Source organism: Stenella coeruleoalba (assembly GCF_951394435.1).
Source record: "Stenella coeruleoalba genome assembly, chromosome: 9".
In the NCBI taxonomy this organism is placed as follows: Eukaryota; Metazoa; Chordata; class Mammalia; order Artiodactyla; family Delphinidae; genus Stenella; species Stenella coeruleoalba.
The window spans coordinates 44,576,396-44,602,058 of NC_137155.1; the positions used below are offsets into that span (position 1 = coordinate 44,576,396).

Below are 25,663 nucleotides of genomic sequence, written 5' to 3' on the forward strand. Positions count from 1 at the left end.
TAGATATGAGTGTTGCATATCAATTTCAGAGAGAGGTTTCCTCTCTCCTTCAGGGAAGGGGATTAGGTACATTGGAGATTTCAATGGTATCTGTACTATTTAAGTTTTTAATATGGTGTTATATCAGTGTTTGTCTTTTTCCATATAAAATTTTGTGTCTGAAATATTTCACTATAACACTTTTAAAAAGAAACGGTTCTGTTTTTAAAAAGCTTGAAAGCCAATGAGCTACAACAAGGGGCTCAGGAATGCTGATACTTGAAGTTACAATGGTCTCCAAGCAACCCTCTGTGGCCCCTTCCAGGAGTGACCTTCTAAAGCCCATCCTGCCTCTGGAGCCTTGGATCTCCAGCCTTTGCAAGCCTATGGCAAAATGCATATTATACCCCTACCTCCATCTTTGATTCTCATTAAGTTGGTCTGAGGTTTTTATTGAGCGTACCAGTGATTCTAGTGGGCATGGTCAGGATACCTTTGAGAAAGATGCTAAAGGTAAGCAAATCAAATCCCGGGAGCCCATGGTCCTTCAAACCTTCGCCACAGACTCATTGCTAATAATGATCTAAAGTAGGGGTTGCTGATCCAAGCAGCATCAGCGCTACGACTTTTGTATACTTGTTAGTGATTATTCCTGTTTCATGTTCAACATCATGAACACCTTTTAAACCTGTGTGGCTTTGAAGATGGGGGTACAGGAATGGCAGATAATGTTAAGATATGATGGGGAAAGTTAAAAACAAGTACTGAAAGGAAAAGATTTTTATTTTCCAAATTTAGGAGGTATTGAATTTACATAAATGGATTTACGTTGCTACAAATGATCAGGTATGGAACAAAGAGTGTACGGTGAATTATATAAACACTCCTTGGCATTAATTGGGGAGAGATGCTGTTAAATCCTCTTGTACTCCATTATTAAGATAATACATACTTTCAACATATCAAAAATATAGAAAATGTAAAGAAGATTATAAAAATTACCAGTAATATCATGACTGAAATATCAGTAACAGCTGCTTGTTACTTGTGAACCGGTTGATGTCAAGTTCACAGTTTGAAATTGGCAAAGGCGGAAGTATTTACACCACAGAAACAGACAAATGCTATAAACCAACTCCCTCACTTCCACCCCAGGTAAGTAGTTAAATTTTTACTACCAAAGTATTGAGCCCATCTGACTTATATGTGTATTTCCTCCCAAATTTAGATAATGCAGTTTTGAAAGTGCAGATGTATATCAGACCGAAAGTATATTCTGAGAAATATCTTGGGAAATTAACAGGAGCATCCCTTTCACATATTGAGTGCAGGGGGAGCAAGGACCTCAAGGCTTCCTGGGGCCAAAGGGCATGACAGGCCATGGCCTCCCCGGCAGGACCTAAGAGAAATGCTTAGGTTTAGGATCTCAGTAGCTTAACTTGAACTCTGGAAGAGCTCTCATGCACTTGACACTCTTCTCCTTAACAAAGCTCAGAGGAAAAAAATCCATTTCAGAGTGAATGCGTATGTATTTCTTTTCCTAACTACAAACATGTTTACTTTATGAAATCTCATTTTCTTCAAACTCAAAAGCCAGATGATAAGGAATAAATCCTTACAACTACCATGAAGAAGATACCAGATAACTCAGGTGTTAACCTGTATAACAGTTGAAGTTCCTCAAGGCAGTGAGCTAATTGGAGGGCATCTCATGGTCTCCTCACCTTGAGGTCCCGAGTTCATCATGAATTAGATTATGGTACCTGGAGGGATGTAAATGAAATGTCCCCCTATTTTTTTTCATATAGTGTATTCATATCAACAAGAACCACAGGTCTTCAAGAGGTACCACAGTTGCAAAGAAATAAAACTTTAGGGTTCTTCTTATTTGGCGTTAATATTCACATTCTAAGCTTATCTTTTCATTGTATTATAAAGGGAGAGCATGGAGAACGGGGCGATGTGGGAAAGAAAGGGGATAAAGGGGAAACTGGAGATACCGGACCCCAAGGAAAACAGGCAAGAAGTGATTTTTAACATCTTATGGTAACTGTACACAGTAACTGCTTCCAACCTACATTGACTGTTACTCTTCTTCCACTAAGTAGGGGTTACAAGGTCCAAGAGGAGACCGAGGACTGACAGTGAGTATCAATCCTGGAGGGTAATTGAGGGGTTTGTGCTCACAAAATGATTGCATTTGTGTTTTAGCTTTAGAAGTGACTTCTTTTGACACAGAATTAGTGCTGACATAGATGCAGGAGGTAATTGAACCTGAATGTGAGGGAGACATAACACCCAGTGCCCTTATCCAGCCTTGTGGTAGAGATATAACTGCCCACCCCCCCGTAGAAAGGTTAACAAGGAGGTGAGCTGTTTAAAAGAAGCCACATGAGCAAGGGACTTTTTCTTGTACATGATCCTTCACATTTCAGCACGCGGGCTCTTTTTTTCCTGAACGAGTTCCTTTAAGAAGTGCTCTGAGGACAACAGCAATCACAAAATTGGGATTACTTTTCTGTACTGATTCACCTATTCAACAAATATTTGTGATGATGTACAAACTTTCCCTGTTCTCTCTTTTGTTCTCTTTTGTTTGCACCACTACAAATAAAAAGCTGACCCCTGAAAGTCCCACAGGATGGGAAAGTTCTAGAATTTCTATAGCAAAGTCTACTTCTTCCTTTCTAACTTTGAGACACTACATCTCCTGCAGTTGAGGAGAAATAGGGACCTTCTCTCCCCCCTCCCTTTTTTTAAAATTGGAGTATAGTTGTTTTACAATGTTGGGTTAGTTTCTACTGTACAGCGAAGTGAATCAGCCATATGTATACATATATCCCCTCTTTTTTGGATTTCCTTCCCATTTAGGTCACCACAGAGCACTAAGTAGGCTTTTTCCCTTTTTGATTCTTTGGTGGGTCATGGTCTGGGCATGTTGACCTTATGTATAGTGCCAGGAAAACCCAGGGGTGGGAGTTCAAGGGTGAAGGCGAGAGCTGGACGTGTGACAAACAGAACTGTGCATGGTTTTATGGCCCATCTGCCTTTTTCTCTTTGTTGTTCCCCACCAGAAGTCAGACCCTCCCAGATGCCTATGGAGGATGAAGCAGCTATATATGCAGCAATTTCTCCCTAAAGTAGCAGAGGAGGGTATACGTAAAGTGCCCAGAGGAATGTTTCCCATAGGTGTATACCCTCCCTCCTGTCCCAACATGGTGAGGGGAACTGGTTTCCTTCATCCATGCAGTTGTTCATTCACTTCACCAACGTTTATTGGGCACCTACCCTGGGTCAGGATCTAAGACAGGCACTGGGGGGATAGTTGAGAGTAAGAGACTATGTCTCTGGACTCAAGGAGATCACAGCCTAACGGGAGAGAAAGACAAGCAAAGGATGTTCACCTATAGTTTGATAAATGCTGTGATAGAAGTGATATGTGGGTCCAGAGCAGACAAAATCAGGTATGGTTTGATGCCAATCCTCTTTTCCTTCACTCTTCCCTTTTTGTAGCATTTAGAAAGCCAAGGTCAGCATTAAATGAGATTCTTATATGTGACAGCCTCCTTCATATCAATACCACCCTGACCCAGTACTGCAGGGTGCCTGGGGGGGCCCATGTAAAGTACGGCCCCCACTCTGGACCCCTGGACTTCTAGTCCTTCTCCAGTTACACCCCTTCCCCCAGGTGAGGAGTGACCACCCTGAGCGAACGCCCCCCTCTGTACTGCACTCTGGATACACAGGGTCTCAGAATTGCCCCAAAGGGCCCCAAGTTTGGAAGCTGACAGCACTGGCCTGTATGCACGAGGTAGCCAAGAGGCAGGCATCTGGGGGGATTTGACAGAGCTTGGCTTCACCGCATAAGTGCTGGCTAAGGCCCGGTGCAGCACAGGGCCGGTGGGGAGAGGGTGCAGGGAGAAGGGGACAGGCTATAAGCCGCGGCCCCCTCTCGCCCAGAACCCACATGAATCCACATGACAGCCCATGAGGTAGGTAGTAGTGTCTTCCCTCCAGATAAGGGCACGCCAAGTCACGCAGAAAGCTTGAACGATACGCCCTAAGACACCTCAATAACAAGTAACAGAGCCCTTAGAGCCAAAGCTGGCTTGTCTGACGCCAAATCCCAGCTACTCCCCCATGAAGGCTGTTCTTGGAAGGCACCTTTCCTCTCCCCACCCCCATTCTCTCCCTGATCAAATATATTCCCAAACACTCTCAGTGGCAGATTCAGTCCAGACTAACAAAGCCCTCTTTTAAGAGGCAAATACCATTGATGGAGTTCAGGTTTTTAATCATTCACACCAAATTGCTTCAGAAAGACTGTTTCTCCGTGTGTCCCTTAAATGTCAGTGTTTCCCAGTGTCTGCCCTCAGTCTTTTCTTCCCAGTCTTCAAACCCTCAGGGAGGGACAGCTATCAAAGTCAGGGGGATGGGGCTTCCCTGGTGGCGCAGTGGTTGAGAGTCCGCCTGCCGACGCAGGGAACGCGGGTTCGTGCCCCGGTCCGGGAGGATCCCACATGCCATGGAGCCGCTGAGCCTGTGCTCCACAACAGGAGAGGCCACAACAGTGAGAGGCCCACGTACCGCAAAAAAAAAAAAAAAAAAAAGTCGGGGGGATGTACAGTTTGAAAAGGCTAATTTAATATTACAGTAAAGTTCTATGGAGAATGAAAAAATCTTTTTATGTTATAAATATAGAAAAGAATATGCTTGACAAAAGGGTGTAGGGAGGGGTTAAAAAAGGCAGAGAAGCTCTGCTCCACGCAATCTCGTCTGCCATCCCTGTTTCAACAGCCAACTGTACGCTGGCATTTCTTCAATCTGCCTCCAGCTTGAACCCCTCTCCTGAGCACCAGACCTCACATCCTACTGCCTACTGGACATCGCCAGCTGGGTGTCCCACAAGTGCCTCAAACCCAGCCATAATCAAGCTGAACCAGTGACCTTCATTAGCTTCAACCTGCCCCTGTTCCATCCCTCCCTATCGCAAAGAGCAGTGCCGTTATCATTTGCCTCCTAGACTCCTTTCCCTCATCCTTCTTTCCAATTACTCACCAACCCCCTTCAACTCCTTTTGAAATGTCCCTCCAGGTCATTCCTTCCCATCCATCAATACCACCACGGCTTCCTAGTGTTATCTTCTTTGCCTGAACTATACAGGAACCTCAGACCCCTCCACTGGCTGCCACAATCACCTTTCTTCTCTGGTACGGACCATGTCTCTTCTCAGTGCTCAGGATAAGTCCACACTCTTCAGCATGACACAAAGGCTTTCTAAAGTCCATCTGTCTTTCACATTTCCTGTCATTCTTTCAGTCACGTTCCCTGAGTCACAAGTTTAATCAAGTACTCCAGTGCACTGCACTTTGTGTGTTCCATCCTCTGCCTGGAAAGCTTTTTCTCCTCCTCTCCCCACCCCACCCCGGTCAGAGTCTGCCTACCGTCCCTGGACCACAGGCCCACACCCACTCTCCCATCCCTGGTATTGCCGGCAGACCAGCGTGGTTCCTTAGCTCCAAGCCAATAGAATAGTACTTACAAAAGTATTTATTTGCCTCCTTCTTACTAGACTCATGTAAACATGAGTCCTTGGAGGGGTATAAACTTGATGCCTTCATCATTGGCACTGAGTAGCCAACATGGTCATTCAGCAATTTTAATGGAAAGGGTGAAACTATTCCAATGACTTAAAAGCAAAGAATACAAGGAAAAGATTTACACACACACACATACACACACACACACACACACAAACACATATATATATGACTACTTAAAGCATATTAGACCTGGTTATGCCATAAAAGCACAGTGAAAAGAATTAAAATGTAACCTTGATATATAAATTGCTCTTACAAGTCAAGAAAAGACAAACATTCTAATAGAAAGAAACGGACAAAAGACAAAGACTGTGCATAAGAGAATACAACTTGGAAACATACATATAAAATTCAGCCTCCCAACAGTAAGTGTAATTTAAAACAATGAGATATTTTGCTCTATCAAGTGGCAAAGATTATATAATAATAATAACCAGTGTTGTGTCTCCAAAACAAAACGGGTTTTCTTATATACTGTTGTTAGAGGATTGTAAGGCAGTCTGCATCAAGAACCTTAAAATGGCCATGCATCTGACTTCAGTAATCAAGTTTTTCAGAATACTTAATAATATGGGCAATTAATTACTACATAATGTTAAGTGAAAAACTATAATCATAAAACTCAGTGAAAAGTATTTTCTCCACTTGTAAAAAATTAAAGACAAGTATATTAAATACATAACATTTCCCCTTCCTAGATAACAATATAAATATATTAATAGACATTTCCCCTTTCCAGACATACTCTAGTTTCAGATTAAATGTCTCTCTAAATGTGGAAAAGCATGACACAGCCTAAAAAAAAAAAGATAACTGTTGACTCCTTCATTTCATATAATTTTTAAAATCTCACATTGGGAGTTCTTTTTGTATAGCCACTTGAAATCATTGGCTTTTACTCAATTTACAGAAAAAGAAATTAAATTAAAATGCCCTGAATATTCTCTGTACCTGCTTCGGTTAAGCCATGTTACCGTCTATGTCACCTTCACCTCACTTCTGTCATTATAGGTTTTCTCCTTTAAAACTTTACTTTTGCAACTGTTACATTGTATCTTCTTAGAACAGGTCCACTGCTCTTTCCAGTTGAGATTTTCTGGGCTTCTGCTTCTCTCATCTGTTAAGTTAATCATCCCTGTCAGCTTCATGTCTTTGGCAGATGTAGAATCCTGACTTCTTCAGTCTCATCCCATGGCATTTGTAAACATGCCATGCAGGGCAGGATGCTGGCAGACTGATTCCTAGTACCCAGCTCATCTCAGGCCCTTCTGATGGAGCTGGTGAGCAGTGGGACCTGGAAGGAGCATCCAGGAACCCAGGGAGGTTTCATGGAAGAGCCCAAGTGAGGGTATTAGGAAACTGGAGAGAAGACTTGCAAATTTGGGTATTGGTACAGAAAAAAAGGAGGGAATACAGCATTGGATGAGATCCCTTTTGGCCCTGGTGCTTGTCCTGGTTTGTCAGCACATGTGGGTTAAACCATGTAACTGAAAGCATACATTGCCCACATCATTATTGTCCTCAGAATCTGCAGGGGATCGGTTCCCAGACACGCCCACCACGCCCAGCCCAGTAGGTACCAAAATCCGTGGATGTTCAAGTCCCGCATATAAAATGGCGCAGTGCAGTCAGTCCTCCGTATCATGGATGCAGAACCCACGGCTATGGAGGGCCGACTGTAGGTAGTACATCTTTTGTGGAGCCAGACCCTGTGGGTGTGTTACCTCATTTAATCCCACCACATCCCTGAGACACAGACACTGTTAGGTCACTTCATGCCCAAGGTCACACAGCTGATAAATACTGGAGCTGCAATTTGAACTTCAAGTGTGAGTTATTACATTTCACAGCTCAAACACATTTCAATTCTGATATATTATACGCAACTTTTAACCTCTGTGCTATGTATTATTTATTTATTTATTTATTTATTTATTTATTCAATTTATTTATTTTTGGCTGTGTTTGGTCTTTGTTGCTGCGCGTGGGCTTTCTCTAGTTGTGGCGAGCGGGGGCTACTCTTCATTGTGGTGCGCGGGCTTCTCATTGCGGTGGCTTCTCTTGTTGCTGAGCATGAGCTCTAGGTGTGCGGGCTTCAGTAGTTGTGGCTCATGGCCTCAGCAGTTGTGGCTCGTGGGCTCTACAGCGCAGGCTTAGCAGTTGTGGAGCACGGGCTTAGCTGCTCCACAGCATGTGGGATCTTCCCAGACCAGAGCTCAAACCCGTGTCCCCTGCATTGGCAGGCGGATTCTTAACCACTGTGCCACCAGGGAAGCCCCTGTGCTATGTATTTTATTTGCAGTGGAAGGATTAAGTCAAATAACCCAATGCTGATTATAATAAGACATACCTTTCATGACTATAGGAAAAAATATGGTCACACAATTAATACATTTTCCTCTTTTCCTCCAGAAAAAAGAAATCACCAAGCTTATTTTTGAAATATGTGGTAAGATTTGATGACCAAGAAAAAAACCCATCACTTTAAAGTACCAACCCCACTATGTTCTGTGTTGTCAAGATAATGTGCTCACCCAGAATATGTATACTGTAGAGCTCATGGGAAAGTTTCAAGCTCATTTTCAGTTTCAGTGGGAAACTGAAAGGAAGCAGTGTGAGAGCATGTGGGAATCCTGATTTAAGAAAAGAAAGTCATGTTCCCAGGGTAGTTAAGAAGTGTGAAGATAGTTGGGTCTGTGGGCAGCCAGGCCTTTTGTTAGCACAGAGCTCATTTGTATTCAGTGACATTTACCTGAGCCTGAGAAGGAAAGAACAACAAAGGAAGCAGGACTACAGGGGCCTAACTGGTGTGTGAATCCAGCCTAGCTGGTGAGGATAATGTCTGTGTTTTTCCTGAAGCAAAAAGTCTATCTAAATTGAGTTTTGAGGCCTACGTCTAGAGCGCCTGCTACTTCAGAGGCAAAAGAACAGAGTCCAGAGGTCATCTTGTGTCACAACTCTATCTAAATGCTTCTATGGCGAAATAGACTTAAAACAGGGTTACCAGAACAAGGAAGTAAAGCAAAAAGACTAGCCAAAAGGCAAGCAATTAATGGATAATGAAGGTAACTTCTGTGTTGAAAACGGACAGAGGCAGGAATATCATTATCCTTCCATACAGAGAACCCCAGAACTGACTTGTCCCCCAAAAGACTTCCAGACCTTAAGAAGCAGCCTGGGACTCTCTATGGTGACAGGCCGATTTAGACACTGCTCCTGAGTTCTAGAAGCGCTGTAAACTAGCAGCCAGTTTCCTGAGGATTTATCGTGGCAGGGCTGCTGGGCAACATGAGGATATGAATACACCAGTGGAACCCTGATAATTTTTATTGCCAAGGAACTCTGGCAACTGCTTTGAATGATAAACCCTAAACAGACGTTGTTTACTGACCAGTGTTCTGAGATCATTTCCCTGGAACAGTTTCACAGTATGGATGGACTGCTGGCCTCCTTGATAAGATCAGAGCCACTTTAGTGGTCACTAAGGGCGTGACTGGGGACATAAACCAGAGTAGCTAGGGGCCGCTACTCTTGGGTCCAGTTAAAGACCTGAATCCTTCCCCCACAATTAAAATGTTTCATCCCATTACTTTACCCATTGGCCACGCCAATGAGCAAGTATTCATTTTCACATAAGGATATGGTTGAAGACTGAAATATTAGCATTCAGATTCCGATTAAATACAAATGGTCGGATGATAAAGGGCAAATTTAGGATGGTGGTTATCTCTTATGGAGGAGGGAAATGGAATCAGGAAGGCATACACAGGGATGCCGAATCTTTTAAAAATACTATTTTAGGGCTTCCCTGGTGGCGCAGTGGTTGAAAGTCCGCCTGCTGATGCAGGGGACACGGGTTCGTGCCCCGGTCTGGGAAGATCCCACATGCCGCGGAGCGGCTGGGCCCGTGAGCCATGGCCGCTGAGCCTGCGCATCCGGAGGCTGTGCTCTGCAACGGGAGAGGCCACAGCAGTGAGAGGCCCAAGTACCGCAAAAAATATATATATACTATTTTATTTTTTAATCTTAGAAATTGGCTAGCTGTTTATTGTTTTATCCTCTACAGCATTTTGTTTTTTTTGTGGGGGAGGTTTGTTTGTTTTTTTGTGATATATCATTTTTTTAAAAAGGCAGGTATAGAAACCAGAAGGGAGACAATCGTCAGCTGTGTTCACGGTCACAGAAAAGGAAGGTTACAGTCTGGCCTTAGGTTCATCCTTGCCCCTCTCCCCTCTCCCCTCACCCATCTGATATCAATCAGTGATGTTTTAATTTTCAACCCCGCTGTGTTTCTGTGTCAACATTCGTGTTTCAGGTTGTGGGCGTAAATGCAGAGAGGCACCGCTAGAGCTGCTCTTTGTGACTGACAGCTCAGAAAGTGTGGGACCGGAGAACTTCCCGATTATCAAAGACTTTGTGAAGACTCTGACTGACAGAGTTGCGCTGGACCTTGCCACGGCCCATGTAGGCGTAATCAACTATGGCCATAAGGTAGAGGAGGTGGATCATTTGACGCAGTTCTCCAGCAAGGACGACCTCAAGCGGGCCGTGGACAACATGAAGTATCTGGGAGAAGGCACCTACACAGCCACAGCTCTCCATGCCACCAACCGCATGTTCGAAGCCGCAAGGCTGGGTGTGAAGAAGGTGGCCTTGGTCATCACTGATGAGCAGACAGATATGCAAGATGAAAAGAATTCTGACAGAGGTGGTGAAGGATGCCAGTGACATCGATGTGGAAATATTTGTGATTGGGGTGGTGAAGAGAAATGACCCCAACTTCGAGATGTTCCACAAAGAAATAAATCTAATTGCTACCGACCCAGCCAGTGAGCACGTTTAATCTATTTGATGACTTTGTTACCCTTCAAGGTAAGACTCAGCTCCAGGGGAAAGGAATTCACACTGTCCTTCCAAGTACCACATCACGGGATTATCCTGACCAAAAATGAAAATCAAGAGGCCAATGAGGTGTATACGGGCATTAAATTGTAACACAGAAACTCTGGAAGACAAAGACGTTTAATATTTCATTCAGGGAGTACAATCCCTTGTCTTTACTCATTTGTAGTAAGTGCTGAGTTGGCCCTGGAGTTGTTTAACTCGGGTAGCTGCAATTGAAGGACTAAAAAGAAAGGACAGGATTTGGGGGCATTGCTAAGATTAGTTCATGTTCTAAAAGTTACCTAACTTGGATAAGAGATGGAGCAAGCCAGCAGCAAGACAGAAAATAACCATAGAATCAAAATGAACTAAGAAGTGCAGAATGAGTGGAAAACAGGGATGGTAATCTAAAGAGATGAGAGACACACACGGTAACTGGGATTATTCTCTTCTATTGTCTATGCTCTGTTCCTATGAAAACAGATAATGAAGAGTAAACAAGTTGACGTCAGGAGTTTATCTTAAAGAACAACGTGCTGAATATTCCTCATACACTCAGTGCTGATCTGATGGCTTTCCCTATGCTGCTTTACCCTTCACGTGAACTGACATTTCCTGACGAGCCATGCCAAGACACTGACTCACCGTGACTGGGAGTGATCGGCGTCACTTTACAATGAAACACTCCTGTTCTTTGGAGACTGATAACACATTCTGGCAGGGCCCACACCCAGAAAGCTTGTGAAATAAGTAAAATTTATACTTAATGTGTTTGCAGGCCTCAGTTTGACCCCATCCTTCCTTCTGCACTCATCTGGGAGCAGGGCCTGACATGGCCTCATGCTGTTCCCAGCCTACCCCAGGTACCAGCACGCCTGGCCCTAAGGAGAGCAGACCACGCTCAGAACCTTCCCACTTTCCTTCTTTCTCCAGACCTTTCTAAACTGGGCTCCCATTTCCTTAACACCCTATTGGGCGACTGGACTATTCAATCTCACTGGGCTGTTAATGTGTTAGAACGGCCAGCAATATTACACATTTCAGAGACATGTTATATTTTAATCATTGAAGAACTTTATCATCTTAATCAAAGGAGTTACTAATTTGTTCTAGGCAATGAGGGATATATTTTTGGACTGGCTGGCTTTTTGCAATTCCCAAAACCAGAAGTAATTGCCTGTTAAACTTATTATGGGTTAGACTTGCCCTTTCCACAGAGTAGTTCACAGATAACAGACAGACACTTTGGATAACAAGCATTTAAGTCATTCTTTTGCCTATTTGGGCCATCGAATATTATTAAATTAAATTAAATAATTAAATTATTTTAGATGGCCTCTTACAGATGAGGTAAAAATGCGTTAAAATTTCGTTCCCCTAGTGGTTGACTTCAAGTGATGGGGAAGTGTCTGTTTACTTTAAGGAGAGTGCAAAAGGTTTCTCTTTTTTTTTTTTTTTTTGCGGTACGCGGGCCTCTCACTGTTGGGGCCTCTCCCGTTGTGGAGCACAGGCTCCGGACGCACAGGCTCAGCGGCCATGGCTCACGGGCCCAGCCCCTCCGCGGCATGTGGGATCTTCCCGGACTGGGGCACAAACCCGTGTCCCCTGCATCAGCAGGCGGACTCTCAACCACTGCACCACCAGGGAAGCCCCCAAAAGGTCTCTTTAAACAGATTTTGAGTAATGTTTCATTGCTCCTCCTGTTCCCTTTTCTACTTCTCTTTTCAAAGATAGATACCCTGAAGCAAAAATTGTTTAAAAAAAGTTGTCAGGATTTTGAATCCTACCTCTCATATTTTGGGTTCATCACTGCTTCAACCTGGATTTGGGATATAGGGGGAAGAACTCACTGAATCCGCTCCAGAACCCCAGAAAGAAATTTCTGAGTCCGTAAGTAACTGTCTTGCTTAATTTGTGAGCCTAAAATCGTGTATTCAGTCTGTTTCACATCAAAGACAATCTTGCCCCACGCTGTCGAGAATCAGTTGAGGTATGGATGTTTTCAGGTCCCTGGCTCTAAATAGCAGGCTTTTGTCTCCAGATTTCTAGTTCTGAAAGAGCTCTGGGGCTTATGAGCTTGAATATGAGATTTTTTTAATATTTCCATATTTTATCATTATTTATTAAATGTTACAAATAATATTTTTATATTACATCCCTGCCACCACCAAAAGTAATCGTGTACATTAGAACCGATCAATACTATACTATTTGAATCACCCCCTTGCCACATTGGCAGATCTTTCTGTATGGGGTCACAATTCTCCCTCATCTGTCTGTGTATCCACTCCCCACTTTGCACCCTCTCAAGTTTCTTCCAAGTGCACACATGCTCAGCCTGCACTTTCCCACCTTCCAATCCACGCTCTTGTTCATTGAGCTTCCCCTGCCTGTGCCCAGAGGGGGGACAGGGAGGGAAACTATGCATGCACATCGCACAAGGTGGGTGCTTCGTTTCAGAGCTCCCCAATCACCTGTGCGTGAGAGAACTACCTCCTGAATGTATTGAGACAAATGTGATCGTCCTTAGAGCAAGCTTCTGGGAACTGACTTCAGCCGATCAGGTCACAAGCAACTGTTAGTTTCTTTTAGGTGAAAACTGGAGAGCCTCTCATAGTTACTGCTAAGTGAGTGTTGTAGTCTCTTCCCCACGAAGTTACAACTAAAGCAGCTGTGGACTGAGGTTCACTACATGTATGGACATCGTCTAGCAAGCAGGCACACAGCAGTGTCCCTATTTTGTACGCTCAGTGAAGTCCCTGTGCTGTCTTTTTATGAAGTCTTCATAGACATGAAAGATTCATTTTGAGCCAGCGCAACAGTATTCAAGCATCAGGATTCGGCTAACTGTATAGTTGGACTAAGGCCTTGAGAAACCTCCAGACCAGTAGGTGGATGCAGAACCATTCAGGAGTCAGGCCTAGGATGCCATTCCTATGCGGACAAGATTACAGGACTCACAAGATTTTTATATTATGTTCAAAAAGGGACAGAAAGGTCTCTAATATATTTCTATTTGATTAAATACAAACCGACTTCGAGATGGGACATTCCAATTAGGGCAACAGACTGCCCCTGGATTGTAGATTGAAATTCACACACGCATTTATATCACATGGTCTATATCACGGGGTCAACAAACCCCTTCTGTAAAGGGCCATGTAGTAAAGATTTTGGGTTTTGCAGGCCATTTGCTCTCTGTTGCCATGACTCAACTCTGCCTTTGAAATGCAAAAGCAGCCATAGCCAGTACTTCAATGAATAAACATGGCTGTGTTTGGATAAAACTTATTTCCCAAAACAGGTGAAGACTCAGATTTGGCCCATGGGGATTTGCCAACTCTGGGTTTTACTGAGCATTTCAAAGTAAATTACAGACAGTAATGTGCACAGTCCATCTCCTCCTGTTTGTGTGAGTTACCCCTTTGTTCTTCCCTTAGTCAACCCGTGTCCCTTTCTAAAAACTTCCTACACAAGAGCAAACTCAGGTTTCACCCAGCAAGTGGTACCTAAACGGAGCTCTCCTCATAATCAATGAATTCCAGTGGCAGGTACTGATCATTTACTGCAGTGCTCAGGGTGGCTCTTAGGACACAGTTCCTGCCCAGAAGTCCATGGTCTCTCAGTGAACGGATAAGTACAAGAGGTATTAAGAACTTTAGCAGAGCTATGGATGAAGCTCCAGAGATGGTGCAGTTAAGTTCAGGGCAGAGTAACGGAAGCCTTTACAGAGGAGGTGGTGTTGAGCTGAGTTTTAAGACTAAGTAAGTGTTTTTCAAGGCAAGAGTAGGGGGAAGCGTATTTCCAAGAAAAGGGAACACGTGGGGGCAAAGGGGAAATCCAAAGGGAATGGCATTTTAAGAAATGAGGACAAGCTCAATCTAACTGGAGCCGAAGGTGTATCTGGCAGAAGGGCGAGAGTTAAAACTGGACAGATAATTTGAGGACGAATTATAAATGGCTTCATGTGTCAAGCTAAGGAGCTTGAACTTCATCCATAGGCCAGGCAACCAGGAGAAAGCAGGAGAGTCTTAAAAGCAAGGGTCGTATGGTCACATTTGGTTGCACTATGAACGATAAATAGAAGGAGGAGGGGAGAGGAGACTGGAGGTGGGAAAAGAGGAGTAATGGTCCAGGTGAGAGATAATGAGGCCTTAAACTAAGGCAGGGGCCATTGGAATAAAGGGACACATGGATTGGAAAGCCATTTCTGGGGTAGAATGAATAGGATTTAGAGACTGAATGGATTGGAGGTTAGGGAGAGGGTCTGGGGAGGACGGTTGTATCTGTAGCTTGGAGATGGGGTGAACTGAAACACTATCCACTGAGATGGAGAATATAGGAGGCAGGGTAGCGTTCTCTGAAGGAAAATAATGGGCTTATTTTGTACCAAAGCGGAGGTGGCTGAGGGACATCCAAGGCAACGGCACAGAATGAGACAAGAGCCTGTGCCTCTGGTGTCATGACGCAGGAAGTTAGATGCCCTGAGAGAAAAGTGATGTTAACAGGTTATGACAGAGGAAGCATTCTAGTAGCTGGGGAGGGGAGGGCATAAGAAGAGGACATCCAAAATAGTTTAGATTTGTAACACCAAGAGTCGCAGGGTGGGTATCAGTTGGATCTCCCTAGGGGCCATCTGACTGAGATAGTGGGAGCTTGTAATGAACTTGAACTTGGAAAGTCCCTCTTGTCTCTACACCTTCTCACCCTGTCTCTCTTTGCACAAGCACCGAAGTAAGAGTGAATTTTTAAAAATGAACGATCCTAATAGATATTTAGTCTGAACAAACATATATGCATTTATATTCACATTTTAGATCGGTCATATGTATATATAATGTATACACATGCATAAATACAAAAACATATGTATGTATCTGTGCATGCACACCCACCTTTATCTAAAAGTAAAATTATAGTATCGAAACACCTAAAGTAACATGAATCTGTCAAAACCTTTCAATCCTCAGATTGTTCCCAAGCCTACCCTAGGCAACACTGCAAAATAAATAAACAATCTCAGAAGCCCTGTTTCCCTTTTGCGTCTCTAGTTCCTCTCTGTTGTCTCTTCTATCGCTCCTTAAGACACCTAGCTCTGTATTCCTTCTTCCTCTCCTTTCTATCAAAATCTGTTTTTAGGGGAAAATCTGATATCAGTTATTACACTTTTGTGAGAAATCTAAGCCAATGGGTTGATTTAAGTCAAGAAGGACTTGCATTTGAACTATTTTATCTAGTTGTGGAATGAACATGATGTACACTACACATCAACGAACAGATGTACTGGGAAATATGGAAAGCAGAAGGATTTCCCAGGTTCCACTAAATTCATAACGCTTTGGCAATCCCGCTCTGTTGTCTTTTCAGGCCAGTCTTGAGAAGCTAAATGTGTACATCCATTCTATTCTGCCTCTTTCCTGACATCTCAGGATAGTTTATACTTTCTTCTGGAATTTATCACATTTTAACATCGTTAATACTTATTTTTGTATGTACCTTAACTTTCCTGATGGATTTAAATTCCTTGAGGACATCTGTGTCTAATTAAACTTTGTGTCTCTCAGGACCTAAAACTGTGCTTCGTCTTGCACACAGTAGATGCTCAATAAATACTTATGAATCAAACCAAGGCTATATCAACTGTTAGAAAAAGAAATCTGAAGATTTCCTTCGGTGAAAGGCATCAACTATACCATCATTAACAAGATTGTATACATAAAAAATCCTTATCTTTTATGGGACTAACAATGTTGGTACTTGATGTTCCTTTGTTCTTTCTGGGTGTGGCCTGTTGGGGAAAGATTTCCCAGATATAAATGGGAAGAGGGCAATTAAATCAAGTAAACATCATTTAATCAGACCAAGTGGCTACAACCAGTAATGGCCCATTAGGCAAATAAGTATATGGATTTCATATATGAAGTCACTTTTGTCATTCTAAATGTATTCATAATTAATGTCCATGCAAAGAGTGTTTATTCACTGAAGCCAGTTTCTTGTAACAGTATTGCAGATTTCTTTCCCCCTTGAAAGAGCAGAAAGAAGCCCTGTCTACCCTTTCCATAAAGGTCCTTTTTTGTATTATGAAAAATTGTCCCCAGATTGCAAATAACTTAGATCACTGGCAGCAGAAATTTTTTTCTCTCTGTAGAAAGGAGGCTGTGGGATTCCTATGAGGAGTGATTCCACAGCAACACAGTGAAGGTGACAGCCAAGCTGGTGTGGCAAGAGTCCCTCTGAGTAGCTCCTGCATGAGGTGGAGAGGCATGGTGGAGGCCAAGGGGGAGCTCAGAGTCCCCTCCTTCTATTTAATATGGTCCTGATGTATAGTCCAATGCCAGCCTTAAGCCGAGCATGCCGGTTCCTCATTTCTATGGAAGAAGTGGATGTTCTGTATAGATGCAAATTACAGAAAACTAACACAGCAGGCTGACTTTGCTGGCTGTCCTGCCCTCTCCTTGTCCATCCTCTCTTTTAGTGAGACCCTATCCCTGGTCCCCATTCCACTGGCCTCATTTCTCCCCTCCTTTCATTATCACACAAGCTGCTCAAAGATCTCCATCTCCATTTTCAGTTTTTCCATCTCTTCCATCTCTTACTCTCAATGCCCCACAACCCTTCTGTGTTCTTACTCCGTCTCAAGATCCATCTAAAGAGGGCCACTTCTGAAACCAGGGTTCCACCGGCAATTTCTTCGAGAACCAGAGCCTTAGGCTGGTTCTGCCTTGATAATGGGATTGGATGTGTCCCTTCATCCTCAGACCTGACCATGGGCTCTGTCCTCAACTCTGACGTGACACCTGCTTGTCCCCTACTGTGTTCTGAGGCCATTCCCTTCTGCCTCTTCCAAGACCAGGATCTTCCTTCCCTGTGGTACCCTTTCCTGCCGACACTTCTGACTCTTTCCATAGAGTCAGGAAATAGGCTTCAGCCTCTCCCATCTCAAAAATTCCCAAACCCTCTCTTAGTTCACATATCCCTTTTGCTACTGTCCTATCGCTATGTTTATGTAATAAAGTTATTCCACAGGCCAGTCTCTGCCCCTCACAACCACACATGCACCCTCACTCTCCTGTCCATCTCCCTGTGGCTCTCACTGTTTCCTCAATTCTGTTCCCCTGGGAAACCCTCTGAAGTCAGGCTGCTGCCTCCAATATGCCCCTGAAGCTCAGCTGGAAAAGTCACCAACAACCCTTTAATTGCCAGATCTTTATTGCCATATTCTTACCTAATCTTTCTTTTGCATGTATCCCCGTGCCGCTGCTTATTTCTGCTTTGCAAGTCGTCTCTCTCCTTGTCCTTCTTCTGAGCATTCTTTCTCAATTGCTTTTGGGTTTTTTCTTTCTCTGTTTACCCCTTAATATTAAACTCAATTTTTCTGAGATTTGTCCTTAGCCTGCTTCTCTTCTTATTCCATATTCTCTTTCTGAGTTCCAAAGCCACGTGTGCTAACTCTCAAATCTGCCTCCCCAATCCAGACCTTTCTCCTGGGTCCCAGATTCACATTTTGATTCTCTGTGCACATCTTCTTCTGGGTGCCCCGCAGGCATTCAACATGGAACACGTTCACCGTGCTGCTCCTCCAGATTTCCTCCTAGGGGTATGGTCCCTCCAACCAGCCGCGTACCTGGCAAGAAACCTGGGATACACCCGTAGCTCTCTTCTCACTGTATCGTCCCCACTTGTTGGTACTATGGTCTTTGGTCTGTTCTTATCATCCCTCGATCTATGCTCTCAATTCCTTTCTCCTCATCAATACCTCTACTGCTTTAGGTCAGGGCCTCATCATTTCTTATCAGTATTTAACAATATGGTCTCAAAACTCTTATCCCATCTCTCTTTTCTATATCCTCTTCAGCTTATCCATTACTTGCTGATAGTGTCATTTTATTTCTTTGCTCTTTTAAAAATAACATCATTGAGGGCTTCCCTGGTGGCGCAGTGGTTGAAAATCTGCCTGCTAATGCAGGGGACACGGGTTCGAGCCCTGGTCTGGGAGGATCCCACATGCTGCGGAGCAACTAGGCCCGTGTGCCACAACTACTGAGCCTGCGCGTCTGGAGCCTGTGCTCCGCAACAAGAGAGGCCGCGATAGTGAGAGGCCCGTGCACCGCGATGAAGAGTGGCCCCCACTTGCCACAACTAGAGAAAGCCCTCGCACAGAAACGAAGACCCAACACAGCAAAAATAAATAAATAAATTACTAAACTCCTACCCCCAACATCTTATTTAAAAAAAAAAAAATCATTGAATTATTTATCATATATAAGATTCCATTTTGGCTGAATTTTCTTAAAAACCTGTCTTTAGTACCATGGCCTATATTTTAACTTGGTACTGAGTATCTATGACAGATTAGGAAAAAGACACAAATGTTTGAGTACATCTATATTTTCTCCTTATGTCATATTCAAGTAAAATTTTATAGGTTGCTCAATCATATTATACTCACTATTGAATGAAGTAGCCTATTCAAAGTCCATAATCAATACTTTCAAAATACATGGACTTTTTAAACTTTCAAAAGACTTGGGACTAAGCCTAATACTAGTTTATTTTCTCCACTGACATGAAAATTAAGTTGATTTCCTGAAATCAGACCTAATTATTTGTAAGTGGCCTTGACTAAGCCACATACACAGATATAGTTATATTGGTCAATACAATAATTTATTTGTTTATAAAGTAAAAGTAATACTTTCTCATTGTGGTAGTCAAGAAAACCTCAAATTCTTCTTGATAAACTGCATAACAATGAATTATTAGTATTGCCAGGTGATGTGTCTGTGGAAGCCTCATATATTGCTAATCATTGACTTATTAGCCTTAGAATGTAAAATGTTCCTCTCTTAGGGAGAAGAAAAAAATAACATATTGCAAACTGATCTAGAAAGACTATCCCAGATCTGGAAGTCAGGAAACTTGGCTTGTAGTCTCAATGCTGAAGCTAAATCCTTTATTTCCTTGTCTCCAGAATTTATACTTTTCCTACTTTATTATTTCAGAGACTGGTATGCATCTGCTTACTGTGCTGTGGTCTTTTTTTAGACTTAAAATTTATAGTGTATTTCACAGTGAATGACATCTTAGAAATGAGATCTGACAGCTGCCTGGCATTGGGTGAATCACCTGTTTCTTAAGGTTTCCATTTCCTCTTTGTAAAATAAGGGATTATTACCAGAATATTCTTCCTTTTGTAAAAGTATGTGATTAGAACAGTCAAAAAGCTTTAGTGGGCAATGCCAGAATGGAGGACATTATGCTAATGTATCAGAGGGTTTAGACACAATAACATCCTGCAGTTTCCCTGTAGGAAAGCTGCAGGCGATCAGGGGAGGTGCAGCCCAAACTCAAGGTGTTCCTCACAGCCCTCAGCAACCTTAAATGCAAATGGAGAGCATTCAGTTTAAGTGCTTGCGTGCTGAGAGACCTGGCAAAGAAGTGTTATTACCTGGGAAGCCTCAATCAAGGTCAGAACCTGCGAAGCCAGGCACCTTGAAGGCCCTGGCAGTGCCCCAGCTGGCAGGAGCAGAATCCCCACAGCTGACTGGGAGAAACGTGGCCCTGCACTGCTGGGAAAAGCTAAGTCTGAGCACATGATCTAATACTCATGATCATCGGCACTCATCCAGGGAAGACGGGAGCTCAAGTTTAAAGAGCTTGTCTGCAATATATGCAAGGTTCTGGGTAATGAGTTATGAGGAAAATGTTCGGGAATCAGAAACCAAAGGACCTTCTAGAACTGTGTGGCACCTATTCAGTTATCCTCCTTTAGGTCATACACTCACGTTCTGGGATACTGCTTGAAATCTCTTTTCTCCCCTTAAAGATCTGCTCTAAAGGCTAGAAAGGACTGAGCATAACACATCTGCCTGTCCAGCTGCATGGAACAGCCCGGCCTCCAGGTGTCAGCCCCTCATGTGCCCGGCTCCTCTGCTGTGTTTTACTGTGTGAGCCCTGCTCGGAGCTGGGGCCATTCATCTCCTCCAAGGCAGGCCAGTGTGGGGGGAGTAGAAGTGTGCAGAGCTGATAGGCAGCCTGTTGTGTTTAGGTTTAAGATTTATAATAAAATTAAATAAAATAACAGAGAATGCACACAGCAAACACTGGAGTGCCCACCACCCAGACATAACTGGTGTTTCCCTCTGTTCATCACTGTTGCTTCAGACAAACCTAGAGTCCTTGCTGTTCTCCTTCAGAGTCTCTTTTCTCCTCCTCTCTCCAGAAGCAGCCACTATCATGAATTCGGTGTGTATTCTGCCAGTAAAGTTTGGGGTGGCTTATATCCCACTTTCAGAGTTGGAAGGTATGTTAGGGGCTAATCTTTTCCTATTTTAAAATGATGACATTAAAGCCTAGAGGAGAGAATTCTCCAGGAGTCCAGTGGTTAGGACTGCTCGCTGCTTCCACTTCAGGGGGCGCGGGTTTGATCTCTGGTCCGGGAACTAAGATTCCGCATGCTGTGCGGCATGGCCAAAAAAATCAATCAATAAAATAAAATAATAAAGCCTAGAGGAGGGCTTCCCTGGTGGCGCAGTGGTTGAGAGTCCGCCTGCTGATGCAGGGGACACGGGTTCGTGCCCCGGTCCGGGAAGATCCCACATGCCGCGGAGCGGCTGGGCCCGTGAGCCATGGCCGCTGAGCCTACGCGTCCGGAGCCTGTGCTCCGCAACGGGAGAGGCCACAACAGTGAGAGGCCCGCATACCACAAAAAAATAATAATAATAATTAATTAATTAAATAAATATATATATATATGCATATAGAAGAAAGACTGGGGAAAAAACAACCTGAGTATCAACAACAATTATTTCTGGGAAGTGGAATCACTTGTGATTTCTAGTTTCTTCCTTGCTTGTCCAGATTTTGTAAATTCCCTTCAATGAACATGTTTGCTTTTGTAATAAAAAAAATTATAAAAATGGCAAACTATAATATATAACATAAATATGTATTATGTAAACTATACATAATATAGTTATGTATTTGCTTAAATAAACTGAAATCTCATGGAGCCAAAATATAAAATTATTCTCATTTCTGAAAAAAAAATATTTCACTTGTTCTAGAACCTGAGGTGTAATGTTCTAGTAGTCAAAATTCCCAAATAGGGCTTCCCTGATGGCGCAGTGGTTGAGAGTCCGCCTGCCAATGCAGGGGACACGGGTTCGAGCCCTGGTCCGGGAAGATCCCACATGCCACGGAGCAATTAAGCCCATGCACCACAACTACTGAGCCTGAGCTCTAGAGCCTGTGTGCCACAAATACTGAGCCTGTGTGCCACAAATACTGAAGCCCACGCGCCTAGAGCCCATGCTCCACCACAAGAGAAGCCACCATATGAGAAGCCCGCGCACCGCAACGAAGAGCAGCCCCTGCTCGCCACAACTAGAGAAAGCCCTCACGCAGCAACGAAGACCCAACACAGCCTAAAATAAATAAATAAATTTATTTTTTTTAATTCCCAAATAATGACGTGATTGAGAAAGAAAACATACACTCCTAAACTTACAAGAGGTAAAGAATGACTTATGAGACCTTAAGACTTGAACAAGATGGTTATTTAGAGGCTGAGTTAATTCCTTTAAGAGAACCATGCTGCCCAGTGAAGTTCTTCAAAGGAACATTCTCACCTGACAGTATATCTCAAGTGTAGCCATAACGTCTGTTGTCTTTTTTATGTTTGATAAGCTACTCCTCAGTCAAGCTTTTCTTTTAACTTATTTTTTGCTTAAAATGAAATATGAGCAAGCAAAAAAACAAAACAAAACAGTATTTCTTTCCTGAAAAGGGCATTTCTAATTTTGCCACTAACTTACCAATAATTGGGGGGAAGCTTTAGATTATTAATTATTTGGAGCTTCAGATTCCTCCATAGAAAATGAAGTACTGATAAATGTTTCCTCTAAACTTAAAATTCTGTAGTTCTATGAATATAACAAAATTCACATTCAAATCGTCATCTGCATATACAGGATCATTCTGAAAGAAAGAGGAATGCCAACTGACCCACAGTTCTACCTCCATTTGTACCAAAAGATGTGTTTGGGGTAAGTGAAACATCACTACTGTATTTGAATTGAGTGCCCTTTATATAGGCTGATAACCAGACCAGTACCAATGGAAATATTTGCTCTGATAATCATTTAATTATTGTAAAAATATACATACATGAGTAATAGAGTTAGCTAGTTCTTCCGCATTGTGTGTGTGGGGGGGGGGTACAGAATCAAAAGCAGTGGAACAGTTTAGATGGCAGAGAGCAGCTAATGATGACAGCTGGCTTTGGTCATAAGATGACAGGGGGGCTTCCCTGGTGGCGCAGTGGTTGAGAGTCTGCCTGCCGATGCAGGGGACGTGGGTTCGTGCCCTGGTCCGGGAAGATCCCACATGCCGTGGAGTGGCTGGGCCTGTGAGCCATGGCCACTGAGCCTGCGTGTCTGGAGCCTGTGCTCCACAATGGGAGAGGCCACAACAGTGAGAGGTCCACGTACCGCAAAAAAAAAAAAAAAGAAAAAAAGAAAAAGATGACAGGAACCACAGGTGAGGAAGCATCAAAAATGACTTTACCTAGTTCATAGATTTGCCTATTTAAATAAATAAACAAAAGCAAACAAACAAGAGAGGGCCTTGCGAGGATAAATGACCACACTGTGCTAGGACTGAAATGAATTATCGATTCAACCTCATGTATCTGGGGTCCAAGGATAAAGAAAAAGAACTTAATTGGACCCATAAAGGATTGTCCTAGCTCCTGGCAACTGTAGTCAAGAATAACTGATGTGACTTTTTTTTAAGTTTTTAAGCAAAACACATTTTCTTCCTTGTTTCATTACATATCATAAATTTAGATGAAACTTGGAAATCTTAGTTCAGAAAACTTGCTTTTGAAATTATAATCCTTTATCCCTTAGCTAGCATACATTTCTCAGAACTTCTGAGAAGCTAAGCATCCTGCAGCATTTGACATTTGCTGGGGTCCAGATAATAGGATGAGATGAGAAGTGATTGCTATTGTTTTTATTTTAACAGTATTATTGTCCTCTGTCACTTCAATTCCCAATCTCAACATTGGTGGAGTTCATGGTAGATATTTTGGAATATATTGTTAAGTTCTCTAGTTTTAGAAAACAGAGAGGAAAAGGCCATTAAAAAAAAAAAAAAGGTCAAAGAAATTAGTGGTTATTTTCCCTCTTCATACAACTGACTAAGAAAAGGATGAAGATGAACTCCTCCCAAACTCACATCTTTTGTACCCTGCAGGTAGATCTCTCTGAAAGGCCCAGCACAAAAGCATTTGTGCCTGGCACTGGGAAAAATGTGTGTGACCACGAGGCGGTCAGAAAATCCATAACTCAGGTATTCAGGAATGCCTGACATAGGGGAGAGGCATCGTTTCGTGAGCTTTTATTGAAATAATTAATATTGAAGAACTGGGGAGAAACTTTTCTTTAAGTGTTCCCCAAAGTAAAGTAGCTTTTTTAACTTGATATCACCAGATTCAAAACTGTGAGTTCTTTGTATAGGTCAGTGTCTCTGGAGCCCAGGACAAAGAGAAGGAGCCTTCAGAGCCCACCTGGGCTGCCAGCCTTGCTGCCACTCCATCATCTGAGGCTGCCACCACCCAGGGGCCATTGCTCAGGTCCCCTGAGGATCAGGCAGAGGGTCTGGAAACCAGAGCTCAAAGTCTCATTTTGAACTCAGAGCGAGAAAATTTCGTGCACGAAGGTAAGAGATTTCTGCCCATCAGCTGTTGTATCTATAAAATCAAGAAGGCACAGAAAGAATGGTCTCTAAAATCTCATCCAGAGAGAACATGTTTTGACTCTAAACAGGGAGGACAAAAGACGCTTTTCATTTTATTATATATAGAATTAGAAAACTGGCTGGTTTTTGGAACAAATTTGGTCAATCAAAAAATTTAAAGCTCTTATAGTGTTTATTGTTATTTTAAAATTTGAAAGCCTTTAGAGAGGATATTGCTCTCATGTTTGCAGTAGCTCTTACCACTCCCTACTGTCTTACATGAAGCCTTCACACATGTAGACATTTGAATTTTTGACCCCTGGTTGGAAGAAAGAAAAAGAAGCTAGAATCTAGATTCCAATTCATCAGCATATTTTCTATGCAGTTAATGTCTACAGAAATTAATCATTACATACACATTTGTGAAGAACATGCAAGAGAGACAACATCCTTGCCCAAAAGCAGCTTAGATTGGCTTGACAACAATATACATTATTCAGTTATTGCTTTTAAAGAGTGGAGGTAGTGAGAATCCACTTGCTCCCTTCTATTTGGCCGAAAAGGTAAATTTAGAGGTCAGTTTTAGCAAATAAGTGAATTGAGACATACTCCAAATCTGAGGAAATGATTATGGCAGATGGAGAAAGGGCTTATTTTGCTATTGAGAAATGAAGCTTATGACATTTAAACTGTCACACAGAACACAAGTGTCAGGCAGCAAGTATCTATTTTGTCTTTTTGGAGAATGTTCTCACCTTGGTATAAGTTCCTCAGTAAGAAATAATAATCAAGGCACGAAGGACAAACATGAAATAAAAAGGGATTTAACAAATAGCTTTATTGTTGTAACTCTAATTAGATTTATTTTTTATTTTTTTGGATAGCGGAAGTGTTTCTGAAACTTATTTGTAAACTGACATTAGAAGGTCATGTTTTTACTGTCCTGTAAAAGCTGATCTTTTGGGCTTCCCTGGTGACGCAGTGGTTAAGAATCCACCTGCCAATGCAGGGGACATGGGTTTGAGCCCTGGTCCGTGAAGATCCCACATGCTGTGGAGCAACTAAGCCCAGGGGCCACAACTACTGAGCCTGTGCTCTAGAGCTCTGAGCCACAACTACTGAGCCCACGTGCCACAACTACTGAAGCCTATGCACCTAGAGCCCATGCTCTGCAACAAAAGAAGCCACCGCAATGAGAAGCCCAGGCACTGCAATGAAGAGGAGCCCCCCCCTCGCCGCAACTAGAGAAAACCGCACACAGCAACAAAGAACCAAAGCAGCCAAAAGTAAATAAATAAAATACATAAATTTATTTTTAAAAAAGCTGATCTTTTTAAAAGAAAATTGTGATATAAAGAGAGCCCTTCGTTGAGGCAGCCATTGTTGGCATGTATTCAAGTGGCACCCCAGAAGCAGCCCAGGACCACCTTGCTGCATGCCCCAGCCCAAGC

General features: G+C 42.9%; 1 protein-coding gene and 1 long non-coding RNA gene across 2 annotated transcripts in view; one reads left to right on the forward strand and one right to left on the reverse strand.

The window, feature by feature from the left end:
• Positions 1-25,663, forward strand: part of COL28A1 (collagen type XXVIII alpha 1 chain) — a gene marked incomplete at both ends in the record, with an annotated part of 159,483 nt that overhangs the window by 129,661 nt on the left and 4,159 nt on the right. The window contains 11 exon segments of the mRNA XM_079932578.1: positions 1,311-1,379; positions 1,918-1,998; positions 2,088-2,123; positions 7,995-8,031; positions 9,898-10,280; positions 10,282-10,422; positions 10,424-10,454; positions 12,201-12,255; positions 12,257-12,299; positions 12,303-12,356; positions 23,993-24,194. Coding sequence (XP_079788704.1) covers positions 1,311-1,379; positions 1,918-1,998; positions 2,088-2,123; positions 7,995-8,031; positions 9,898-10,280; positions 10,282-10,422; positions 10,424-10,454; positions 12,201-12,255; positions 12,257-12,299; positions 12,303-12,356; positions 23,993-24,194 — 1,132 coding nt within the window.
• Positions 1-25,663, reverse strand: part of LOC307192078 — a 129,531-nt gene that overhangs the window by 79,362 nt on the left and 24,506 nt on the right. The gene's annotated exons all lie outside the window — the stretch shown is intronic.